We start from the raw sequence: 25,572 nt of genomic DNA on the forward strand, positions 1-25,572 counted from the left end.
GCTATGTGGTGAGCTTCATGTCATGAGCTGCACCTTCCAGCCCAAATCTCTCTTGACTCTGAGATACTGCTAAAAATGTCATTCATTTTTCTTAAAACCCATAGATGAGTGAAACTATTCTGCGTCTTTCTCTCTCCCTCTGACTTATTTCACTCAGCATAATAGATTCCATGTACACCCATGTATAGGAAAATTTCATGACTTCATCTCTCCTGATGGCTGCATAATACTCCATTGTTAAATACATAATTTTTTAAAAAAAGTTTTTCTCATGAATGGGTTCTAGATCCTCTCAAATGTGTTCAAGTGAAATGATCACATTAATTTTAATTTCCCTTGTATTAATATAATATATAGCACTTATATATATTAAACAAGTCTTGCATCCCTGGGATAAATCTTAGTTGGACATGGTATTTGGTCTTTTTCATATCTTGTTGGATTTGGTCTGTTAATATTTTGTTAAAGATCTCTGCAACTATATTCAATAAGGATATAAGGTCTATAGCTTTTTTTCCTTGTGTGTGTGATTGAGTGTGTGTGTGTGTGTGTGTGTGTGTGTGTGTGTGTGTGTGTGTGTGTGTGTGTGTGTCCTTTTAATATCAAGTTAATGTTTGCCTCAAAGAAAATGTTTCAGAATACTGGTTTGTTTGTTTTTGGGGGGAGTCTGAAAGAACCTGAAAAGAATTGGAAGCAGGTGTTAAAGATTTGAAAGAATTTGCCTGTAAATCCATGGCCTTTGCTTTTGTGGAGGCGGGGGCGACTTGATACCATTTCAATAGCCCCTGTAGTAATTAGGTCTATTCAAGTACTGTTTTCTCCTGGCTCAGCCTTATAAGGCTATACAGGTTCAAAATTTTACCAATTTTAGAGCCTGAGCAATAGTACAGTGAACAGAGCATTTCCCTTAATGTAACCAACCTAGGAGTAATCCCTGAGTGCTGCTGGGTGTGACCCCTCCCCCCAAAAAGTCAAACAAAATCTATGGTCTTTATTTTATTAAGATATGTTTTATGACGCAGCATGTAACCTATATGGAAATGAAAGTACTCAACTTTGAGGGAATGAAGGGTCTTAATATGTCTGCTAGGACCATTTTTCCCATTTCATTGTGTAATTTTTTGACATTCAAGGGTTAGTCCTGGCTATGTGCTCAGAAATCGCTCCTAGCTTGGGGGAACTATGGGACACCAGGGGATCAAACTGCGGTCCGGCCTAGGGTAGCGTGTGCAAGGCAGATGCCCTACCACTTGTCCCACCACTCCAGCCCCCCATTTCATCTTTTAAGATCAGTGTTTCCTCTTTGAATTTTTACCTAGTTGACCTATCCAGACATTACATAATAAAATTTTCACACTTACACTGTTAAAGTTTCTAACTACTTGTGTATTACTACCAATATCTTCCTTAAGATCTACCAGCATGGGCCCGGAGAGATAGCACAGCGGTGTTTGCCTTGCAAGCAGCCGATTCAGGACCAAAGGTGGTTGTTTTGAATCCCGGTATCCCATATGGTCCCCTGTGCCTGCCAGGAGCTATTTCTGAGCAGACAGCCAGGAGTAACCCCTGAGCACCGCTGGGTGTGGCCCAAAAAAAAAAAAGATCTACCAGCAGTTGTTTTATTTTATTTTATTTGGGGTTAGGATATGTTAGGCCACACCAGTTGACATCCATGGGTTACTCCTGGCTCTGCGCTCAGAAATCACTCCTGATAGGCTTGGGGAACTATATGGGATGCTGGGGATCAAATCCAATTTCATTGCATGCAAGCAAATGCCCTATACACTGTGCTATAGCTCTGGCTCCATTTTAAATATTTTTATGAACAGCCACTAAGTATAAATATGTTTAGGGATAAAATATTGATGTACTGAAGCCTTGATCATTAAGAAATAACTATCCGGGCCCAGAGAGATAGCACAGCGGTGTTTGCCTTGCAAGCAGCCGATCCAGGACCAAAGGTGGTTGGTTTGAATCCCGGTGTCCCATATGGTCCCCCGTGCCTGCCAGGAGCTATTTCTGAGCAGACAGCCAGGAGTAACCCCTGAGCATCGCCGGGTGTGACCCAAAAACCAAAAAAAAAAAAAAAAAAAAAAAAGAAATAACTATCCCTGACCTTTCTAACATTTTTTTAATCTGAAGTCTAAGTTATCTGATATAAATCTGGACAAATCATGATATTTTTTTGTTTGTATTTGGGGCCACACCTGGCAGCACTCAGGGGTTACTCCTGGCTCTGCACTCAGTAATCACTCCTGACAGGCTTGGGGAACCATATAGGATGCCAGGGATAGATAACCCCCCTTCACCAGTGTAACATTATCCCCTCCCCCCTTCCCATCCTCTGCCTGTATTCGAGACAGGCATTCTACTACAGTTATTTGTTTTTAAGTTCAATAAATTTTATTTTTTTTCCTTAAAGGATAAGAGTAAAAAAATAATAGTAAAGGTGTGATAATGGCAATCGCCATTGCTTGCATAGGTCCAGAAAAATGGGAAAAATGGAAAAAAATCCTTGACCTGATTACAAAAAGGCCTCACCACAGAAGTTTATTGGCATAAGACCGACTCTGGGATCCAGGCATACCAGTCTGTCCAACCCGAGTCATTCTCCGTGGTCCCGGTGAAATTTTTTCACACTTTAGCTATTGTTGGTATCAGATTTTTATATTTAAGGACTCTGGATTCTATGCATTTCTTTCATCAATGTCAGGCTGATGTGGAGCATCCTCTAGTTTCAGCATACCATTAAATGAGGAGCGATCTGCCCTGCATGCAGACTGTTGCTGAGTCTTCTGGGTGTTGGGAGTACTCTTTGGAGTAAGTCAATGCCAAAGCAGTGGTAGGTCTTCCCTGGTAGAGGCTTGAATCCTGGTAATGTGGTTGTCTCCATAGACAGTATCCATTGTTCAGGTGTGTGTGGGCAATGCCCATTCTTCTGAGGCCTAAGCCAAATCATTATGCCAATGTTCAGGGTAAAGGCCTAATTACATTACCAAATTTGTGTTCCCATCTCTATTAGATAAGGACTTGTTTGCATATGTATTATTTTCCTATTTTAATGTGCCTATGCAAAAGAGAAGCAACGCCACAAGATAATGTTGGTTCATCTGGGAGCCAACGAATAAAGTCCAACATTTCCCGTAACTTGGTTCAAACATGAAATCTATACAGAGATACTCTTCTACCAGTATTGCTTATAAAACAGATCTCAAAGGGGGGGGGGGAATCAAACCATCAAATAACAAAGCCAGTGAACAAAATTGTCACTATATGAGGATGTTCAAAAAGAGTTATAGATGTTAAGGGAATACATCTGAGATATACAAAGGAGATATGCATGTCCTTTTTGTTTTAGAAATAGTCAAGAGGGAGGGTGTTGTTTCAGAGACACCACTTTGGTCTGTGATTTGGACATGCGAAGAGCACATGGAGCCATGTCTTCCCCTTGTTGCCTGCTGAAGCTTCCAACTCCCCTAGAGGCGTTTGCTTCCTAATTGCTGGAAGTTGGAAGTTCACCAATCCCCTCCCAGCCCCTTGCAGGAACAAGAAAGCCTGGGGTCTCTTTTAAATTGCACCTCACCGGAACCCACTTGCTGGGACCCTGAGCAGGTGTCCAGGAATAACCCTGGGGATGGGGAGGAAGGAGAGAGAAGGCTGTGGGAGGAAGCCGAGGCTGCATCTTCACCTTATCTTGGCCAAAAAGCCTACAGCATGGAACCTTGCCATAACGTGTTGCCTTCTGAAGCTTCAGACTCCACCCAAAAAATTACTGTGAAAGATATGTAATCCACCTTGGCCAAAACAAAAAGCATTAGTAAAGAAAAATGGTTAAATGTGGGGTAACAAGAGATGGGAGTAAGGGAGTAAAGGAATAAAACGAGCTCCTGGACGGCTTTCAGATTATGACAAGCAGATGAAACATAATGATATCCAAATGTTTGTCATTATGTTCCACGCGCTAGACCCCACGCGGTTTCACAATGGACAGGTTTAATAAGGAAACTTCCCTGGTTAGTCCTAAAGCCAGAACCTATTGTGCTGCTATTCCTACCTCACTGTCTTTCCCAGGAATATGGCCAGGAAAAGCCCTGGAGTTCCGGAGGAAGGAGGTAGAGGGGTGCTGGGGTGACCCGTGTCCCACACCCCTTCCTAGGCCTGGTTAAAGAGGCCTTTGGCATGGCGGAGGGCTGCCAAATCCCATGCTGGCAGAACCTCCCGGCTCCCAGGAAGGAAGGAGATCCTTCCAGAGCTAGAAGGCCGGAAGGTCAGAGCCCCCACCCCAGACCCTCCCTTTGGAGCAGAGAGGGAAATGGGGAAAGCCTAGGGAAACCAATAAGCTCCTCCAAGGGACCCACCTCGCTGGTTTGCCCAGCCATGTGGCCAGGAAAAGCCCTGGAGTTCCGGAGGAAGGAGGTAGAGGGGTGCTGGGGTGACCCATGTCCCGCACCCCTTTCTAGGCCTGGTTAAAGAGGCCTTTGGCATGGCGGAGGGCTGTCAAAGGGGTTGTACATTTTTTATGACTGAAACCCAATTACAAACATATTTCTAACCATGGTGCTTAAATAAAAATATTAGGAAAAAATAGTAATAGTAATAATAATAAAAAAGTTTAAAAATTTAAAAACACCAAAATATCAAACTACCATATTTTCCAGCATATAAGACAACCCCCTACTTTTCCTGTTAAAATATAGGGTTTGGGCTATATTCAACGTATAAGACTACCTCTCTTTTAATGCACAACAAATGGAAATTAACAAATGTAAGAGTAGAACCCTCAAAGGGCAGCTGGCTGGGGTGCAGTGATTAACAGGACAGCTAGAGGGAGACAGCATCTGCTGTGTCTCATAAAAGCTGAACAGAGGACTGAGCACTGGAAAGCCATATAACCAGCGGCTGGATGAGATGCGGCACTTGGCAACTCAGCTCCTCTGTGTGCCCTGAAAGATTCATCAGGACAAGCAGAGGACTGAGCACCAGAAAGTCGCATACCAGCAATGACACCTGGTGGCAGGATGGGAGGCAGAGCTTGGTAACTCAGCTCCTCTGTGGATCCTGAAAGATTAATCAGGACATGCAGAGGATTGAGTGATGATACCAGGCAGCTGGAATGGATGCCGCAGTAAAGGTGGGGGAGGGGCGGATGACTCGTCCCTGAAGCTGGAGTAAGTTTCAGCATGCTATATACTACCATATAAGATGACCCCAGACTTTTAAGAAGTTTTTCATGGGTTAAAAAGTCGTCTTATGGGGCCGGGCGGTGGCGCTAAAGGTAAGGTGCCTGCCTTGCCTGCGCTAGCCTTGGACGGACCGCGGTTCGATCCCCCGGTGTCCCATATGGTCCCCCAAGCCAGGAGCAACTTCTGAGCACATAGCCAGGAGTAACCCCTGAGCGTTACCGGGTGTGGCCCAAAAAACCAAAAAAAAAAAAAAAAGTCGTCTTATATGCCGGAAAATAGGGTATTTTGAATACAGAGCTCTAGTACCTATCAAAACACAATTTCAAAATAATAATCTAATAATTTGAATTTTAATCATTTCATAATGCCTAAAGAAATCATTAAAATAATAAAATATTAATTCATTAGAGAAAAAGAAGATATTAGGGTCTAAAAAATTAAGGTGATCATAAAATACACAAAGGAAAGCATTTAAGCTCAATGAGTTGGGCTGCATGCATCTCATAACAGAGGTCATAGTTACATCCTGAAATCCATATGGTTACCCAAAAGAACCAAAGCAATCAAAAGCAAGTCTCTGTTGACTAGAGAGACCACCAACATAAAAAGGAACTCTGAAGAGTATGCTTAAGAGTTTCGTGGCCAAATTAGGAAGTACCAAAAGAGTGTTTTATCACAGAGAAAAATGTGACATATGATACTGTTACTAGGAGCAAGGAGAAAAACAAAATAATGAAAGTTGGTCGGAAAACAATTTCATTGAAATTAGTTTCAATAAAATGAACAATCAAGCACTAAATTAGTGCTATGTACCCTAACCAGTTTACAAAACAATGTGTGAGGGAGAGGGGAAGGCTACCCAGTCAATGGTCTCTCCGCAGGTTATTATTTGAGGGCTAGCTCTAGATAGCAACATGCTTCCCCTTGGTTGACTCTACATTAGACCTGTGAATTTTTATTCACTAGGCGTCAGTTCTCTACCCCACACCCAGGGAATGTTTATGCACAGGACAGTAGTTTTCTGTAACACATGCATCACTTGCCACCTAATGAATGACAGCTCTCTGGTGTTCGGGGCTATGATTTTTTTCCTCCCACTCAGCAATGGCTTACTGACCCATAGGCGTAAGTGGAAAAGACAGCCTTAACTCTCAGGTCTTCCACAGGTAAGATATTAAGCCTAGCTTACAACTGAGCACTGGAGAGGGACAGATGGTAAGAGGAACAAAAGTAGGAGCAATAGTAATGTGTGCAAAGTTCTTGCCTTGCATGTGGCTAACCCAGATTCTATCACCAGGACCCTTTTATGGTCTAGGAAGCTTCTCCAGACATGATTCCTGAGTCAGGAGTAAGCCCTGAGAACTACTGAAAGTGTCAAAAAACATAAAAAAAATAAAAAATAAAAAAAGGAAGGGAGCTGACCTCATGGTTACTTACAGCTGAGGGACCACCTGAGCTTGAGCTCTTTTCTTCACAAATCCACCCCAAAGAGAAAGTTTTATTTGCTATCAGAAAGGGCACTGGAGAAACAGCTGCCCAAACAAATCCCCACCAGAAACCTGCCTATGAAATAGGAAAGATCATTAGAACTGCTGTTAAAGAAGAAAGAAGGTTTACAGTTCAGGTAAAGTCACTGGAAGAGAAACAGCAATGCTATCTTGTGCTTCTAATAGCTTCCAAACTGTTAGTTCAGAAAGGCAGCCTAGGTAGGATAATGTTATAGTTGGCAGATAAGATGGTTAACTTTTGGGCTACAGAAATAGGACAGGAAGTAAGGCACTTGATTTGCATGCATCCAACCCCAGGTGCAGCCATTCTACATATGATCCCCCAAGTACAGTCAGGGTTCATTCTTGAGCACTGATGAGAGTCAGCTCCACAAAAGGATTATTACCATATATACTCAAGTATAAGCTGACACGAGTTTAAGCCAACCTCCTTAATTTTACCCTAAAAACTGGGAAAACTTAGTGACTCGAGTATAAGCTGAGGCGGAAAATCCAGCAGACACTGGTAATTTTCAAAAATAAAAATATTGGGGCTGGAGTGGTGGTACAAGTGGTAGGGCATCTGCCTTGCACATGCTAACCTAAGACAGACCGATCCACTAGCATCCCATATGGTCCCCCCAAGCCAGGAGCGATTTCTGAGTGCATAGCCAAGAGTAACCCCTGAGCATCACCGCGTGTGGCCCAAAATCCAAAAAATAAAAATAAATAATATATATACTCAAAACAATTATTGTAATTGAGGAATCAGCAGGTTAAATGTTTTTCAATGAAGATAGATAGATAGATAGATAGATAGATAGATAGATAGATAGATAGATAGATAGATAGATAGATAGATAGATGATAGATAGATAGATAGATAGATAGATAGATAGATAGATAGATAGATAGATAGATAGATAGATGGATGGATGGATGGATGTTGGTTTTTGGGTCACACCTGGCGACATTCAGGGGCTACTCCTGGCTCTACGCTCAGAAATCGCCCCTGGCAGCCTTGGGGGACCAATATGGGATGCTAGGATTCGAACCACCGTCCTTCTGCATGCAAGACAAATGCCCTACTGCTGTGCTATCTCTCTGGCCCCTGTTTTTCAATATTTAAAGAAAAACTGTAAAAACTGTAAACTAGCAAAAATAACTTTAAAACTTTAAATAAAGTGCAGAAAGCCATAACTTAACAGGTAATCAAGCTAAATCAAAAGGTTACAATCTTTCAAAACTGGATTCGTCCTCATCATCATCATCTGTATGCCCAAACAGAGCTTCAGCTGTATCTGATGTGAGGGTGTCAGTAAAGACATTGTCATCATCACTGCTGTCAGTGTAATACAAAGTGCAGAATATTGTGGGTTAAATAGTTCAGTGGCATCCAATTCAGTTCAGCCACCTACCTCTTCATCTCAATCGAGACTTGTGGACTTAACTGAAGCACCGCCCCTCCAGCAGACGACAGAAGACTGGAGACTACATGCATTTGATTCAGTGTGCTCACACCAAATCAAATAACCTGTCCAACCCGAATATAAGCCAAATTCGGGTTTTTCAGCACAAATTTCGTGATGGGAAAACTTGACTTATACTCAAATATATATGGTAACTTTCTTTTGGACATGAAAGTGATTTTCTTAGTCTGAAATTCATATTTGGCACCATGCCAAATTATTGGGATCACAAGTAAACATGTGACACTCCAGGGTGTACAGCCTCTCGAGACAGCATGTAGTAAACAAAGACAAGGCACATGTCCTAAAGAGGATTGATAAACAGACTTTACTAAGTTATCCTCACAAGCTACATTTCAATATTTACTGTTCCTAGTCTATACTTTTGCTGGATAGAAAGAATGGAAAGCTCACCAGGACTGATGGACATAAGTGACTATGGCACTTCTCCAGAAATAATTCCTGATTTGGATTACACGGTCCAAACTCACTCCAGATATACAAGCTCTATAGATTAAGAATTTGTTTGTTTTGGAGCCACACCTAGAGGTGCTCACAATCATTCCTGGCAGGCTTGGGGGATGGACGATATGGAATGCTGGGGATCAAACCTGGGTTAGCCACATGTAAGGCAAATGCCATACCCGCTGTGCTATTGCTAGTCTTATTATTTACATTCCACCTGGAAATCAAAAATCAAGTAGACAGGATAAATCAAAATATTAAAGATAGGGGCCGGGCGGTGGCACTAGAGGTAAGGTACCTGCCTTGCCTGCACTAGCCTTGGATGGACCGCGGTTCAATCCCCCGGCGTCCCATATGGTCCCCCAAGCCAGGAGCAACTTCTGAGCGTTACCGGGTGTGGCCCAAAAACAAACAAACAAACAAAAAAAATTAAAGATAGGGGCCGGAGAGACAGCATGGAGGTAGTGTGTTTGCCTTGCAAGCAGAACTATGGTTTGAATCCCGGCATCCCATATGGTTCCCTGAGCCTGCCAGGAGCAAATTTCTGAGCATAAAGCCAGGAGTAACCCTGAGCGCTGCCGGGTGTGACCCAAAAACCAAAACCAAAAAAAAAAAAAAAAAAAAAAAAATTTAAAGATAGCTCAGAAAATTAAACCATTCTCTCAAAACTGTGCCAGATTTTTACCTCTATAGCTATGCTTTGTATGCAGTCTGCCGTTTCCACAGGCTTGGTTTTTAAGCTAGCTGAATACGAGATCTTTTATTCACCTGTTACTTCATTGATATTCCTCATTGCTAAAGCATACTCTCTTCCTCAGTTCTTTACAACAGGTTCTAAGAGAGAAACCACCAAGAATTTTCCTGGGAACTGATTTGTCCTTCAAGCACTTTGGTATTAAGATTTCTGAGGTAGAATAAATTCATCCAGATTACAAACTCTCTGGTAGGGCCTGTTTCTAGTCCTCCTCTCTACTATAATCATCAAGGTTCCTGAGCTCCCAAGTTACATCCATCTCACTTGGTGAAAAGGAATATAAGTCCTTCCTGTCAAGAAGCTGGAAACTGACTCAGAAAGTGCTTCATCAATGGAGAAAAAACCAAATTGCAGCATGATCACCAAATTTCAGCATAATCCAATCTCAGTATCTGAAGTAACTCTTCAAAACACACTGGTTACATATATGAGTGGTGAAGTACTTGTAATCTACTTATGCTCAAGTATATAGGGAGTACTCTCCTGGTGGAGATACACCACACACACTGTTTTACTATCATTCTTAAGGTATATTAATATCTGCTCCTTCTCTCATATACAAATTTATCTCCACCAATTCCGAAAGAAAGAAAATTTGACCAATTATCTCAGGAACAGGCGGCACCCTAACCTCAAATATTAGTCTACTCCCATCCCTGTCAAAGAAAAAGGAGTAATGCCTTAGAGGCCCTAATAGAAACTAGCATCCGTTTTTCATTTTAATTTTTTATTTTTAATTATGAGAACAATGATGCAAAGAAAGAGGACAAGGTAAAGTTACAGTGGAAGGACAATCACCCATAAACAGAGTTCTCAGAAGAAATCCCCTTGCTGACGCCTAAATTTTGAACTTACAGTCAAAGAATATTAAGAAAAATAAAACAGAACCCATGTTCAATTACTTTGTCCACAAGTCCCCAGATTGTAATACATTAAAACATTTCTTAGTAGTACACAAAGCAATATAAGGCCATGAAATTTATGTGATTCCTTAAATATTGAAGGCATAGTATTTTTTTTTACATTTTCATGCACATGCATATTAGTTTAAGTTAACATCAAAAGTTTAAGTGTTTTTTTTTAAGGTTTAGAGTCAAAGGAGCACAGTAAAACCAGTGTTAGAGTGTAAATATTGTTTGCATAGGCCCACCAAAATATGGGGGACATAGCATCCCTTTTTTAGCAGGAAAATGCTTCAGAAGATAAACCTTCACCTCTGGGGCTGGAGAGATAGCATGGAAGTAAGGCATTTGCCTTGCATGCAGAAGGATGGTGGATCCCATATGGTCCCTGAGCCTACCAGGGATGATTTCTGAGCATAGAGCCAGAAGTAACCCTTGAGCGCTGTCAGGTGTGACCCCCCCTCCAAAAGAAAAAAAAAAACCTTCACCTCTATCCTTAAAAGAATGTAAGGCACCCATTCATGGGGGTGGGGGGGAATGTTACTGTGAAAGTGGTGGGGAGAAGAGGCATACCATACCAAATAATTTAGATGATCTGAGAACTGACTGGTCAGTTTTTTGGGTTTTTTTGGGTGGGCCATATCTGTTGGTATTCAGTGTTTACTCCTGGCTCTCCTGGAGTATTCAGGAATCAATCCTGGCAGGGGGAGGAAAAGACCTACATGTGGTTGTATCAGGAACTGAACTCAGATCAGCTGCATTCAAAGCAAGTGCCCTGCCCTATTTTTTTTTTTGGGGGGGGGGATTGATTATTTAAACATCACTTACATGAAGTATGACCAGTTAGAATAGCAAAAATATCCGTGGGCCTGAGAGACAGTATACAAGTCAAGTCTTATATTAAAGATCTGGGCTGGGAAGGTAGTACTGTATTTCTGTTCTGTGATGATGAGGCTGAAGTCTAGGAAGTGGTTTCCTCATAAAAGTTAGTCCAGACATTCTGGATGGGGGGAGAGGGAGGGAAAAAAAGGGAGAAGAGGAGAGGAGAGAGTAGGGGAGTGGAGGAGAAGAGAGAAAAGAAAAAATGTATGTCCCAGAGACAGGCAGGGGAGAAGGCATAAAGGAGGATGGGAGGGAAATTGGAGACATCAGTGGTGGGAAATGTGCACTGGTAAAGGGTATTGTATATTGTATGACTTTAACTGTGGAAAAAACAACAAATGTATTATGAACAATCTTATAGCCATGGTGTTTAAATAAAGTAATTAATAAAAAAAAAGGGGGGGCAGCATGGTGGCGCTAGAGGTAAGGTGTCTGCCTTGCCAGCGCAAGTCTAGGACGGACCGCGGTTCGATCCCCCAGCATCCCCCAAGCCAGGAGCGACTTCTGAACGCAGTCAGGAGTAACCCCTAAGCGTCACCGGGTGTGGCCCACAAACCAAAAAAAAAAAAAAAAGATGTGGGCTGGCTACAATAGTTGTATACCACAGCAGAGGTATCTATCATTCTTAAGGTATATTGCTATCTGCTCCTGTACTAAAGCTGTTAAGAAACTGATAAATACCAAAAAACATCTGGTGCTCTGTGTGATAATCTCAAAGAAGTCAGTTAGCTGTCATCCACTTTAACAATGGGACCAGAGAAAAATTAAAACCGGGATGAAAGAAAGGTTGATATAGAATTTTTCTAGTTCCATAAAGTTACTAATTTTCTCATTAACAAAAACTGTAATAGTAATACAGAGAAAGAAGAAGTGTGTATATACACGTGTGTGCCATTCATTTGGGAAAGGGACTATTAGTTTCCATTGAGAATAATGACAATTGAACACATTAAGTACCTTAATACTCCTCTTGGGGAAACTGTTTCTTCAAAATTTCAAGGAACTTCTACATAGAAAGACTCGACTATTCAGGGCCTATCCCAAGGTTTATAAATGAAGGTAAAAAGGAAAGCACAGCTGAATGTAGCACTAAAAAGTCTAATGTTTGTTTTTCTTTTTTTTTTTTCAGTTATTTGTAGTCACTTTTAATAATGATATGCCATGAAGAAGCAGCATACCATCAAAGTCATTTAAAGGGAAAACTACTTTTGCATGGTGTCTGGCTGTGTAAAATATTGATAAAAAGAACACAGTATTCAGCATGCCTAAAAAGTCTAATCTTAACATTGTCTCAAAGATTCTTGACGGTGCCGGCAAGAACTTGGAAAAGTTTCTACATCACAAGATAAAAAGATAACTCCAAAGAATGGCCTTTTCTAAAACATCAGAGAACTACTACGTTTTTTGGCCTCCAAAACAAACATTTTTGTGCCAACCTATAACAAATCAATAAGCACATTACTGGATATCAGATGAAAACCAGATATAAATCACAATTTGATATTAAGAAAATATCTAAATGGATCCCTTACTCTTTAAAATATTCCTCTCCCTCATCCATAAAAAATGTCAAACAGAAAAACTTACAGGCACTTCAAAACTGCTCTTTTCCTTAGATGAGAATTGTAAAGGAGGCCAGTACATTAAACTACCTTCTAGATGAGAACTTTCAAAGCCTGACATATCAATGATTTCACTAGTCAAGTTACTTAGGTCACACATCTGGCAAACAAGTTAAATAAAGAACAACAAAATTTCCTAAAATACTGGAAAAGATCATGTTTCCCCAACTCTCATATATTGTATCTCACCTCTATTTCTTGTTGAGCAACTCTTTCACTGCATACCAGAGCATTTTCATCTAAGCTACGGCATAAAACATCATCTTCCAGAGTACCGATGTCAGATTCAGTCTTCCTCTGGAGGCCCTCTATAAAATAGGAGTCATTTTGTATACATGCGTATATAGTAAAAATTGGACTTGGCTACCATGGGCCAAAGAATTTAACCACGGTCTATCAACTTTCTGTAATGTCTCTTGGCTAGCTGCAATTACTGCTCAGTGGTAAAGTACTTCAAGACTGCACCACATGCCACCATCTTTGCTAGGTGGACCATCAATGACTTTACTAGCATGTACATTCTTACTAATAATAGTTTGAGGAAGCTGTCTGCAACTTCCCCCGTGGTCTGATGCTTAAAATCTTGTAAAACCAAAGAATCTGAAGATAATTTCAGAGGATTAAAAAAGTGTTTGAAGACCCTACCTCCTGTTAAAGTTAAGAGCAGAAATAGAGTTTATCTTCCCAATAGGAAGAAATGGTCTAAAGTTGATAAATAAATGTGTGTTCTGTCAAGGTAATGGGACTAGCTGTAAGATTTTTCACTTGAAGCACATGACTTAAGTTCTTTAAAAACAAAATAAAGGCTAATGAGCATTTCCCCAGGAGCATTGGGAAGTGGCTTTATATCAGAATGTCAAAGCAGGGAGCCAATGCCATCATTATCATTTTTATGCAACAATGGTTTTGAAGCTACTTGTTCAAACACCCCCAAAATAGAATGATTGGGAGGGTGATTAACTTTCCCAAAAAATGATTTTTCATTATTAGAATTTAAAGGGGAAAAATCGGACTTTTCTGTTCACTTTCCTGACAATTATTTGTTAAAGGTTTATTGATGTCAGCTTAGTTCTCACTTACTCTACTTTCTGTTTCCTGTTTCCAATACTTTATATCTGAGCAAGTGACACCAAAATTCTCATTTCCTTGAGAATCTACGTGTTCATCGGATTTTTGAAGTTGAAATAGAAACTTGTTTATTATCAGTTAACGTAGTTTCTTTCTAGCTCCTGGGTAACTTCTTTTGTTTTCCTTTACATCTGAAAACAGAGCATCATAACTATCAGTCTTTGGGGGGATTTCAGTTCATCAAGTATCTCATCTGAATTAGCCTCTTCTTTAGTCCCTTGTTCAGAAAGTAAGAAGAAATGTGGAGACTCAACAACTGTACTACCTGTAAGCAGATGCTGAGACACCCTATACCAATTGTTAACTAAGTCTGAAGCTGCTTCTGAGGCTGCCTGGAATAAAGCTTCACTAACTTCTGACGGTCGAGAAACCCATTCAGTGTCTTCAGACTTACCAGGAATTCCCCTGAAAATATAGTTAAAAATCAATAAATATCACATAAAAATATTCTGTTTCTTAATACTAACATAAAAAATACAAAGTTCACTTTACTCAAATTAAAGTTATATGAAGAAGTGTATTGAAAAACATAATTTTAATTTCAAATTCCTTTAAGATGATTAATGACTAAGCAATAAAAAAAGAAAAACAGAAGAAAAGCTACCATTCTACCTATGACCCCAACATTTACTAATACTTTCCTAAAACAAGATATTAAAAAATTATGAGGCCAAAGCAGTGATGCAAGCGGTAGGGCATCTGCCTTGCACACGCTAACCTAGGACAGACCAACTTTGATCCCCCATGTCCCATCTGGTCCCCCAAGGCAGGGTGATTTCTGAGCGCCTAGCCAGGAGTAACCCCTGAGCGTCACCAGATGTGGCCCAAAAACAACAACAACAAAAAAAATAATTTTAAAACTTCAAATAAAAAAAATTGGGGTTTTTTTGGGGTTTTTTTTTGGTTTTTGGGCCACAACCAGTGATGCTCAGGGATCACTCCTGGCTATGCACTCAGAAATCACCCTGGCTTGGGAATCATATGGGATGCCGAACCGTGGATAGAACCATGATTCGTCCTAGGTTAGCACGTGCAAGGCAAACATGCCACCGCTCTAGTCCCCAAATGAAATTTTTTAACTTCACTTTTTGTTTTGTTTTGTTTTGGGGGGCATACCTGGTAGTGATCAATGTTTTTTTCTGCATTCTGAATTTTTTTTGCATTCTGAAATCATTCCTAGCAGGCCCATATGCGATGTTGAAGATCAAACTCGGGTCATCAGCTTGCAAGATACAAGTGCCTTCCCTGTTACTATTTCTCCAGTCCTAATTTTACCATTTAAATAATATCACCTATCATAATTAAATTTTTATCCAGTTGTTTATTGTGTTCTCAAAAAAATAACAAAAGTAGCCTATTCTCATAATACACTAGCAACTTAATCACTGTTTATCTCGTGTGTACAGAACACTTTTCATTAGAGTATTTTATTTATTTATTTATTTATTTATTTATTTATTTGGTTTGGGGCCATACCAGAAAGTGTACAGGGCTTACAGATGGCTCTGTTCAGGATCACTCCCAGTAAAGATCACTCCCATACAGGAAACTGTATGTTGTAACGGGGATCAAACCTGGATCAGCCAGGTGTAAGGCAAGTGTTGTTCCCACTTCTCATAAAAGTAGTTTCAAAGTGATACATAGCAGAAGAGCAGTAATGTTTTGTTTGTTTTTGTTTTGGGGTCATACCTGGTGGCACTCAGGGTTTATTCCTGGGTAATTCTTAAAATTACTCCAAGCATGCTCAAGGGGCCATAAAGAATGCAGGAGATCAAACCCAAGTAGGCCATGTGCTATCTCTCAGGCCCTCAAGAACAATAATTGTTATTTTGTAAAAGCAGCTATTTGGCTTTCTATTGATTTTTCTGTCACTACTCTAAAAGACGAAATCATACTCTAAGAAAATTCCAAATATGTTGGGACTAGAGTCATACAACAGCAGGTAAGATGCTTGCCTTGCATGGGTGTGATCCCAAGCATCCCATAAGCATCCCAAACGCCCAAACACAGCCAGGAGTGATTCCTCACTGCAAAGCCGGGATTAATTCCTGAGTTTTGCTGGGAGTGGCTCAAAATCCAAAGGAAGGGGGAAGGGGAGGGGAGGAAGAGAGAGGGAGGGGAAAGAAAAGAATGGGAAGGGGAAGTGAAGGGGAAGAAGAAAGCAATAGGGAGGGGAGGGGAATAAAACCTTAAAATAGTTACTACTTTAGTCACAGAGAGATAACTAAGCTCAGTCTTAAAGGCATTTTTTTTTTTTGGTTATAAGGCCACACCCAGCCACAGTCAAGAGTTACTCCTGGCTCTGCACTCAGAAATCACTCATGGTAGGCTCAGGGACCATATGGAATGCTGGGGATTGAACTCGGGTCCATCCCGAGTCTTCTGTGTGCATGGCCTGCCGCTGTACTATCACTCTGGCCACTAAAAAGGCTTCTGAAAGACCAGAAATAAGCTGGTAGATTTGATGACGAAATTATCTTCCAAGAAAATTTTCTTAGAAGAGGCATGTATTTTACCCTACGATTTTATTAGAAGAAAATTTCTTCTAGGGAAAAACATCTAGTATGCCTGCTTACTTTAAAATATGACTGAAATCTAGAACACATTGAAATTTATTTTTAGGGGGGCTGAGTGATAGCAGTAGGGCATTTGCCTTGCTTATGGCTGATCCAGGACAAACCTGGGTTCAATCCCCAGTGTCCCATATGGTTCCCTGAGCCAGAGGCAATTTCTGAGCATATAGCCAAAGTAATCCCCAAGCATCACCATGTGTGCCCGCCCCCAAAGAGTAACAAAATTAATTTTAGGGACCAGAGCATTTACTTTGCACATGCCGATCTGGGTTCAATCCCCAGTATCCCACGTGGTCCCCTGAGCCTGCAAGGAGTAATTTGTGAGCACAGAGCCAGGAGTAACCCGAGAGCCGCTGGGTATGGCCCAAAAACAAAATGTTTTTAAACAAATAACTGTAATTTAACTCATTTTATATATGTGTTGCTACTAACAATTCCAAAACATAAGACCATAGACAACTTTTTTTTGTTTGTTTTGTTTTGTTTTGTTTTGGACCACAACCATCAGTGCTTAGGGCTTACTCCTGGGCTTGTGCTCAGAAATTACTCCTGGAAGGACCTGGGGGTACCATAAAAAAAAAAAAAAAAAATATATATATATATATATATAGTATGCTGGGAACAGATCCAAGTGGGCGTTGTGTAAGGTAAATTCCCTATCTGCTATACTCTTCCTTGGTCTAAAAGACAACATATTTTAATTTACTTCATCACTTTCAGACCGTGTGCTGACAAGAACATCTAACTCCTACCTTAAACTTTAAGTTATTACTAATAAAAAATAAAAGATCAAGAAACTAAAAAGCAGAAAAAGGTATATTCAAGTAAATAATAAATAATCCTACCTCAGAAGTGCAAAATCTAGCTCACTTTGTTGAAATAAAGAATCAGGTTCAAACTCTTGATCTTGTGACAAACATGTCAGCAAAGGCAAATCAGGAGAAGTAAAGTTGTCTTGTATGACTGCAAAGTTTCAAATATAAAAAAATTGGGAATGTTGGGGCCAGAGACAGAAAATGGGTGTTAAGGTGCTTGACGTGCACATAGTCAACACCAATTCAATTCTGTGTACCACACCAGAAGAGATCCTTGAACACAAAGCCAGGAGTAAGTCAAGTACCACCAGGTGTGGTCAAATCCCCCCACCCAAAATAAAACGTTGGAAATACTAAAAATTGTTTAAATTTTAAAAAAAAAAAACCCTCAATAGAAGTTTCAAAAGCATTACAAAGATAATGTAACAATGGCAATAGCAACTACCATTTACTAATTTTCTGAATTTTATTTCATCCTAATGACATTCCTGAATAATATGTTATTATATCTTTATGTCAGTGAGAAAACAGGATTATAAAACCTTAAAAATATTAAGTACGTATGGGCCGGGCGGTGGCGCTAAAGGTAAGGTGCCTGCCTTGCCTGCGCTAACCTTGGACGGACCGTGGTTCGATCCCCCGGTGTCCCATATGGTCCCCCAAGCCAGGAGCAACTTCTGAGCACATAGCCAGGAGTAACCCCTGAGCGTTACCAGGTGTGGCCCAAAAACCAAAAAAAAAAAAAAAAATATTAAGTACGCAGGGCAATAGCACACCGGGTAGGACGTTTGCCTTGCACATGGTTGACCCAAGTGTGATCCCCAGTATCCTATATGGTCCCCTAAGCCTGCCAGGGAAAATTTCTTAGTGTAGAGCCAGGAGTAACCCCTAAGCACCACTACTCCTCCAAATTAAGTAAATATTTAAGTGGCCATTCCCTAAATTAAGTAAATATTTCACAATCAAATAGCTTGAGGTCTGAAACTAAGTACCATAATTCTTTTGTTTCCCTTTGGCAAGTTCTCTTCTTAACTACTGTGAATGCTTCTTTCCAAGTTAAAAGTATGGTTCATGTACTACCAAAGACCTAAAACACTCTTGGCAGATATCTAGCAAGATTACAATCAGAAGGACCAGAGGTGTGACTCATCAAGTGTGTGCCTCAAACACGTGACGCTGTGCTCCAGGTCCAATACCTGGCACCATAAAAAAAAAAGTAAAAAATACATATAATCACAATCTATTCTAATCACAAAATTAAGATATAATTTTCCTTATTCATTCACACTCACTCACACAGAGACAGCAGAACTTTTCAGAAACTACTAAATGTATAGTAAGAAACATACTGAATGCAGAAGGAAAAAAAATCAGACCATCTACATGGCTTCTAGTACATCAAAAATAGCAAAAACTTTATTTTTTCTCTTAGGGCCATAAGTGGTGGCACTTGAGGGCTGTTCCTAAAGGTTCTGGAGGTCCCTCCACTGCCTGGAGAACCATGCAGTGCTGATGACTAAACCCAGGGATCGCACAACAAAGCAGGTACTCCAATTCTCTGAGACATCTATCTAACCCAGACAATTATTAATTTAAGTACTGTTACTCCTTTCAATTTTTTAAAACTGGATTCTACATAATAAGGGTTAAGATGCAAGGAGTTACTTTAATGAATTAATAAATATTTTAACTGTTAATCCTATATTAAAAATTATCAGTAACTCACACGAATAAAGCCCTTTGGACTCTTCAGTAATTTTAAAGTGTGTAAAACTTTCTGTGATTTAAAAATTTGAAGAATACTGATTTAAGAAAAAATCTATGGATTCCTGAATACAAACTTAGTTATTAGAATGTCTCTAAGTATATACAAACACATAGAAACTCCTTGTCCATTATAGAATTTATGCAACTATAAAACAAAAAATTAAATATTAATAGAAACACCATCCTAGGAAAAAAAGCCAACAGCACTCTCTAATGGACCTATGTATTGTAATAATTGGGTAGATGCATCTTTTCTAATGATAAAATGTTCCTTAAATATGAATGTAGGCTACTTTCTTTACTTCATAATGCCTACAATATTACACACGTTCTCTACTCACATTCTTGTTTTAATTTTTGGCCTGTTTCCCACACTGATTGTGAACTCTAGGTCCATTTCATTCACATTTCAGTCACAGCTCACATAGTAAGTACTCAAAATATAATTACTTATTTAATAAATTAACTGATCCTGAGAAACTGAAATATACTCAACTTTAACACCATCGATCAATTGGTATGATTCCTCTCTTAGCTTAGAGATTCAGTCCTCCTGTGTGAAGGTTTAAAACTGAATCTCTAAACCAAGGTAAGAGAGAAACCATACCAGCTGATCCTCGAAGAATCATTATGTTATGTTTTGTTTTGTTTTAAGTAAGTTTCTGTATTTCCTCACATTTGGACAACTACTAATACCCTGGTTGGTAACTCTTTTAGATAGCTAACTCTTCTGGCATTATTCATCAACATGACATTTGCCAGTGGTGAGACTAATACATGATTTAATAACTGAACTCAATCATAATAAAATATCAATAATAAAATTTCCAATGGATATTAGACTCAGGATCTGATCTAATTTTTTTGCCGGGGGGGGGGGGGGGGCACCCAGCAATTCTGGCTTGTGCTCAGGGATAACTTCTGTTGGGATTCAGGTAATCAAAAGGGTCTCAAACTCAGGTCAGACTCAGGTAAGGCAAGTGCCTGCCTACTGTTCTATCTCTCCAGCAACAGCTCTAATAATTCAATGTTCAATCAGATCAGATTTGTCATAGATCAAGAGCAAATCAGAAGTTGGAGTTAATAGAACTATATTTAAAAAAAAATTCAGCTAAGAACTAGCCTTCTAGGAGTTAGCTCTATCCAGATTGGGAAAAATGGAAAGTTCAATGGGGAAAAATAATATTAACCACTTTAGACAGCACAGGGCACAATCTTCAACCTTGTATTAAAATTTATTAGAGGATTATATTTGATAGCTTGCTATAATATAATTTCTACTTCTTTTTGATTTTATATTATTTATTAGACTTCCTACTACTAAATGGAGATTAATGGCTCTTTGACACATATTAATTTAGTACATACCAACTTTGTCTAAGATGCATTGTTCCTTTAGCCTCTAGAAAGAAATTAGTAAACTTAAATAAAAGTTTAAGTACTAAATATTTTAGGTTCATTTGGCCACATATGGTATGAAGTGTTTAAAAATCTTTAAACATGAAAAATTCACTCTTAGTTCATGGCTTAGATACAAAATCATGTGTTGCCTACAGGTTATAAAAGATAATATATGGTTTACTCTGAAGAAATCTCTGCACAAACTAAGAACCAAGGAGGCATGTGAGCACTATAAAGTTATTTTCTGTCTTCTAAGAGCAACAGAGCATGATAAAATAATGACTAATTGCACATTTAGTATGTCTAGATTAGTTGGCCAGAATGGGAAACTAGAAATAAGCTAATACCTTTTAAAATGGCTCAATACAGCTCTTCAACTCAGGAAAGAACTTAGAATCAAAATTTGGAGGCTAGAGAGATAGCACAGCGGTAGTTTGCAGGTTTGATCCTCACCAACACTGAGCCTACCAGGAGCGATTTCTGAGCAAAGAGCCAGGAGTAACAACTGAGTACCACCAGGTGTCCCCCACACACACCATACACACAAAAAAGATATACAGTCACCCAAAATTATTTTTCAAAAATAAGGTACTACTATCAGTTAAAAACAAAGAGGCATTACCTAGTAAAGGAGAACATAATGAATCTCTGATGGGTTCCTTCACTTGATTTTCTGACTGGGTCAATACACATTCCTCCAGGGAGGGAAAATCTGTCACTTCAGTCCCTTTCTCTCTCATATTAAACCTGGTCTGGGATGTATCCATATTTTGGGAAATATCCATTTCTTGAGGACGACAATACCAAGATTCTGTTCTCTAAAATAAATATTTTGAAGGAAAACATCTGAGTTATTATACACATTAACATTTAGATTAAAATGTCCATTCAGATAAGTTTCTTCTTTGATGACCTCATCAAAGTCTGTTAAGTATATTAAGCTGTTCTTTCTATGTTTTACAGAATATTAACTACATTTTAAACTTCTTCCCATTACTATTCATCTCTTTTTCACTTGGTACTAGTTTTAAGGCTACATACTACACAGTACTCAGGGTTGCTCCAGAAAACACTACAAAAATTTGTGGGGCCGGTGAGGTGGCGCTAGAGGTAAGGTTCTGCCTTGCAAGCACTAGCCAAGGAAGGACCGCAGTTCAATCCCTCAGTGTCCCATATGGTCCCCCCACACCAGAGGCGATTTCTGAGCGCTTAGCCAGTAACCCCTGAGCATCAAACAGTGTGGCTCAAAAAACCAAAAAAAAACACAAAAATTTGTATGTATGAATGCATTTAAAAAATCTATAGCCAAAGACACCTTTAAAAAGCTAGAAATTTTTTTCTTTGATTTTAAACTACATTAAAGCTATAGTCCAAAAAAAAAAAAGCCACAGTCACCAAAACAGCATGGTATTGGAATAAGGATGATTAACAAACCAGCAGACCATAACTGAGATCCTAGTGATAAATCCTATGCTATACAGAAAGTTAATTTATGACAAAAGAGTTGGGTGCATGAAGTGGAGCAAGAAAACTTCTTCAACAAATGGTACTAAGGGCCCGGAGAGATAGCACAGCGGTGTTTGCCTTGCAAGCATCCGATCCAGGACCAAAGGTGGTTGGTTGGAATCCCGGTGTCCCATATGGTCCCCCGTGCCTGTCAGAAACTATTTCTGAGCAGACAGCCAGGAGAAACCCCTGAGCACCGCCGGGTGTGGCCCAAAAACCAAAAAAAAAAAAAAAAAATGGTACTAAGAAAACTGGACTACGGGCCCAGAGAGATAGCACAGCGGTGTTTGCCTTGCAAGCAGGTGATCCAGGACTAAAGGTGGTTAGTTCGAATCCCGGTGTCCCATATGGTCCCCCGTGCCTGCCAGGAGCTATTTCTGAGCAGACAGCCAGGAGTAACCCCTGAGCACCGCCAGGTGTGACCCAAAAACCAAAAAAAAAAAAAGAAAACTGGACTACCATTTGTTTAAAAAAATTTAAAAAAAAAAAAAACAAATAAACTGTATTCATGTATTACACCAAACACAAAAGTTAATTCAAAGTGGATCAAAAACCTAGAGACTAGACCAGAAACCAAAACGCTCAGAGGAAAACATAGGCAGAACTTTCAGGATCCAAACCTCAAACCTTTCAGCAATAATGTGATTCACCTGGCAGATAACAAAAGCAAAAGTAATCAAGTAGGACTATAAAAGCTTAAAGTTTTTATATGGCAAAAGAAACTCAGGCTAAAATAAAAATAAGATATCAGATAAAAGATTAACATCCACCAACCTATAAAGCACTTACAAACAACAACAAAATGATTCTATTTAAAAATGGAGATGGATGAATAGACACTTCAATGATGAGGACATACAGATGAACAATAAGCCTATGAAAAGAATTCCTCATCACCTTGTATCAGGGAAACAAAATAAATGAAATGAGACATCACCTCATACTAGTGAGAATGGCATTTATGAAAATCTAAAAACAGAAAGAAGGAACCCTCCACTTTAGGTGGGTATGTCATCTAATCTAGACCCAATGGAAACAATGTAGGTTTTCTCATAAAAGAGTGGAGCTTCCTTTTGAGCCAATATCCCACTTGTAGGTATCTATTCCAAGAACAAAAACTATAATTAAAGAAAATATATATACACCTATTTTTAAACTATATATGCACATATTTACATAGATATATACACACCAATTTCAATGTAGCTTAATGCAATAGTAAGCTTATAGAAGCATCCCAAAAAAGCTTAGTGCAATAGTAAGCTTATAGAAGCATCCCAAATGTCAAATAAAAAATGAGGTAATTTAAGTGGTAGGTAGTGTGTGTGTGTGTGTGTGTGTGTGTGTGTGTGTGTGTAGGGTGTGTGTGTGTAGGGTGTGTGTGTGTGTGTGTGTGTCCCCGGTAGGTAGGGTGTGTGTGTGTGTGTGTGTCCCCATGTGTGTATGTATGTGCATACAAGCGTGTGTATGTAAAACAATGGAAGATGTGTAGTCACAAGGAAAAATAAAGTCATACATACAGCCAGCTTAGAGGTATTGGGGGATATATCATGCTGATTAAACAAGTCAGAGGTAGAAGGAAATATTCAGGGTGATCTCATTCATCTGTTATATAGAAACAAACCAAGGGTATTGACAGTATCAACTGATAATAAATCATGAGCACTGGATTATAACAGACCAGAGAATGTCAGGCTTTGGTGAAGAGGGTGAGGTGAATAAATAGGTTGACTGGACGTAACATGCATAGGTAGAGGACCTGGAAGACAAAGGGAGATAAGAGCTTGCACCAAAAGTCTGAGTGTCAATCAACAAACAATGGCAGGATAGGAGGAAGATCTGACAAAGGTGACACAGGGCAGATGTGAAGGCCATGAGCATTTTGGTGGCAATGGTGTGCTCTAGCTCTGTAACTCAATACTATAAATTTAAATATCATTATAACCTTGCCATCTAAGTTATAAGGAAAAATTTATATATAAAGATTTTACCTGTGAATCTAAAATGTCAAAAAACAAGTTTGGGGGGCTGGAGAGATAGCACTGAGGTAGGGCGTTTGCCTTGCATGCAATGCAGAAGGATGGTGGTTCAAATCCTGGCATCCCAGATGGTCCCCCGAGCCTGCCAGGAGCGATTTCTGAGCTTAGAGCCAGAAGTAACCCCTGAGCACTGCCAGGTGTGACCCAAAAACAAAAACAAAAGAAACAAGTTCGAATTTTTTTGTGAGGTGTTCGAAGAACCCAGCCAAGGTTTCAGGGTAGCAATAAAGGGTCCAAGCTAGTGGTGTTTGCAGGGAACAAGAGGCCCTGAGTTTTGAGGTTTATTTTTGTTTAGTTGCTTTTCTGATCACACACAGCAGTGCTCAGGGATTACTCTGTATTAAGGATTATTCTTTGTGGGCACAGGGGAACCACATGGGAAGGCAATTAAAAACTGATAGAACAGAATGATAGTGATAGTACATAAGCTAAGGCATTTTCTTTCATTACAATAGAACTGGGGCCGAAGAGATAGCATGGAGGTAGTGTGTTTGCCTTGCATACAGAAGGATGGTGGGTTGAATCCCAGCATCTCATATGGTCTCCTGAGCCTGTCAGGAGCGATTTCTGAGTGTAAAGCCAGGAGTAACCCCTGAGCACTGCCGGGGATGACCCAAAAACAACAAAACAAACAAACAAACAAACCAAACAGAAAAATCAATTCCCAGAACCACTTAGTGTCCGATCAATCAGGTCCTAGCACCAATGCAGGTCCTGAATGTCCATATCTCAATTGGTTGGTGGAGAATCACCTACAAACCTCCTGAGCACCCGCTGAAAGGTTAACACCCCCCCCCCAAACACACACCAAAAAAAAGTGATGGAACAACCTCCTGCTGTCCCCTACACACCCTGTGTCTAAGCAGCATCACTTCAACAGATCCTAATACTGAAGAGTCAGGCCCAATCACAGAGTGGCTCCAAGCTTCTCAATATCCTTACTAAGCTAAAAATGAAAGAGATTAAAAGTGACATAACATTCAAAATACCCTTTCAGTAACATTGCAAACTACAGTGCCTAAAGGACATAAAGGAAGACAAAAATAGAGAAAAGAAAAAGAGTCTACCGTCGAGGCAGGCTGGAGACAGGAGGGCAGTAAGACGTTGGTGTCTGGGAATGTACCTTGCTCAAGGGTTGGGTGCTGGAACATTGTATAACTGAAACTCAACCATTAAGAACTTTGTGATTGTGTAACTCACTATGATTCAATTAAAAAATTAAATGTGTTTTAAAAGTGGCATGACATTCCTGCTATTGACTAACCCAGCAAAAATGTAGAAATAAGTAGCTACATAATTTATTCATGGTTCATATTTTATAAGCAAAGGAAGACATCTATTTTTGAACTTTGCGCTAGCATAAATATGCCTTCAAAGAACATTAAATCATTAGGAGCATTTATCTCACTATTCATTTCCTATGGCTGCCATACAAGGAAGAAAAAATAATAGATGATTTAAAAAACACAGGGCCTCAACAACAGCACAGCATGTAGGGCATTTGCCTTGCATGTGGCCAACCCACGTTGAACCCTCAGCATCCCATGTGGTCAGTCGAGTCCAGGAGTAATTTCTGAGT

The 25,572-nt window shown here is 39.7% G+C and overlaps 1 protein-coding gene and 1 non-coding gene across 2 annotated transcripts in view; both read right to left on the minus strand.

Moving 5' to 3' along the window:
* Positions 1–25,572, minus strand: part of ALMS1 (ALMS1 centrosome and basal body associated protein) — a 135,269-nt gene that overhangs the window by 94,258 nt on the left and 15,439 nt on the right. The window contains 6 exon segments of the mRNA XM_049784566.1: positions 12,965–13,072; positions 13,841–13,938; positions 13,940–13,974; positions 13,976–14,297; positions 17,311–17,428; positions 21,071–21,266. Of these exon segments, the coding sequence (XP_049640523.1) occupies positions 12,965–13,072; positions 13,841–13,938; positions 13,940–13,974; positions 13,976–14,297; positions 17,311–17,428; positions 21,071–21,266 (877 nt within the window).
* LOC126025380 (small nucleolar RNA SNORA15) lies at positions 12,274–12,407 on the minus strand. Its single transcript, XR_007501386.1, has one exon. It is a non-coding gene; the product is annotated as a small nucleolar RNA SNORA15 (small nucleolar RNA).

The sequence above is a fragment of the Suncus etruscus genome, chromosome 12 (assembly GCF_024139225.1).
Source record: "Suncus etruscus isolate mSunEtr1 chromosome 12, mSunEtr1.pri.cur, whole genome shotgun sequence".
Lineage (NCBI taxonomy): Eukaryota > Metazoa > Chordata > Mammalia > Eulipotyphla > Soricidae > Suncus > Suncus etruscus.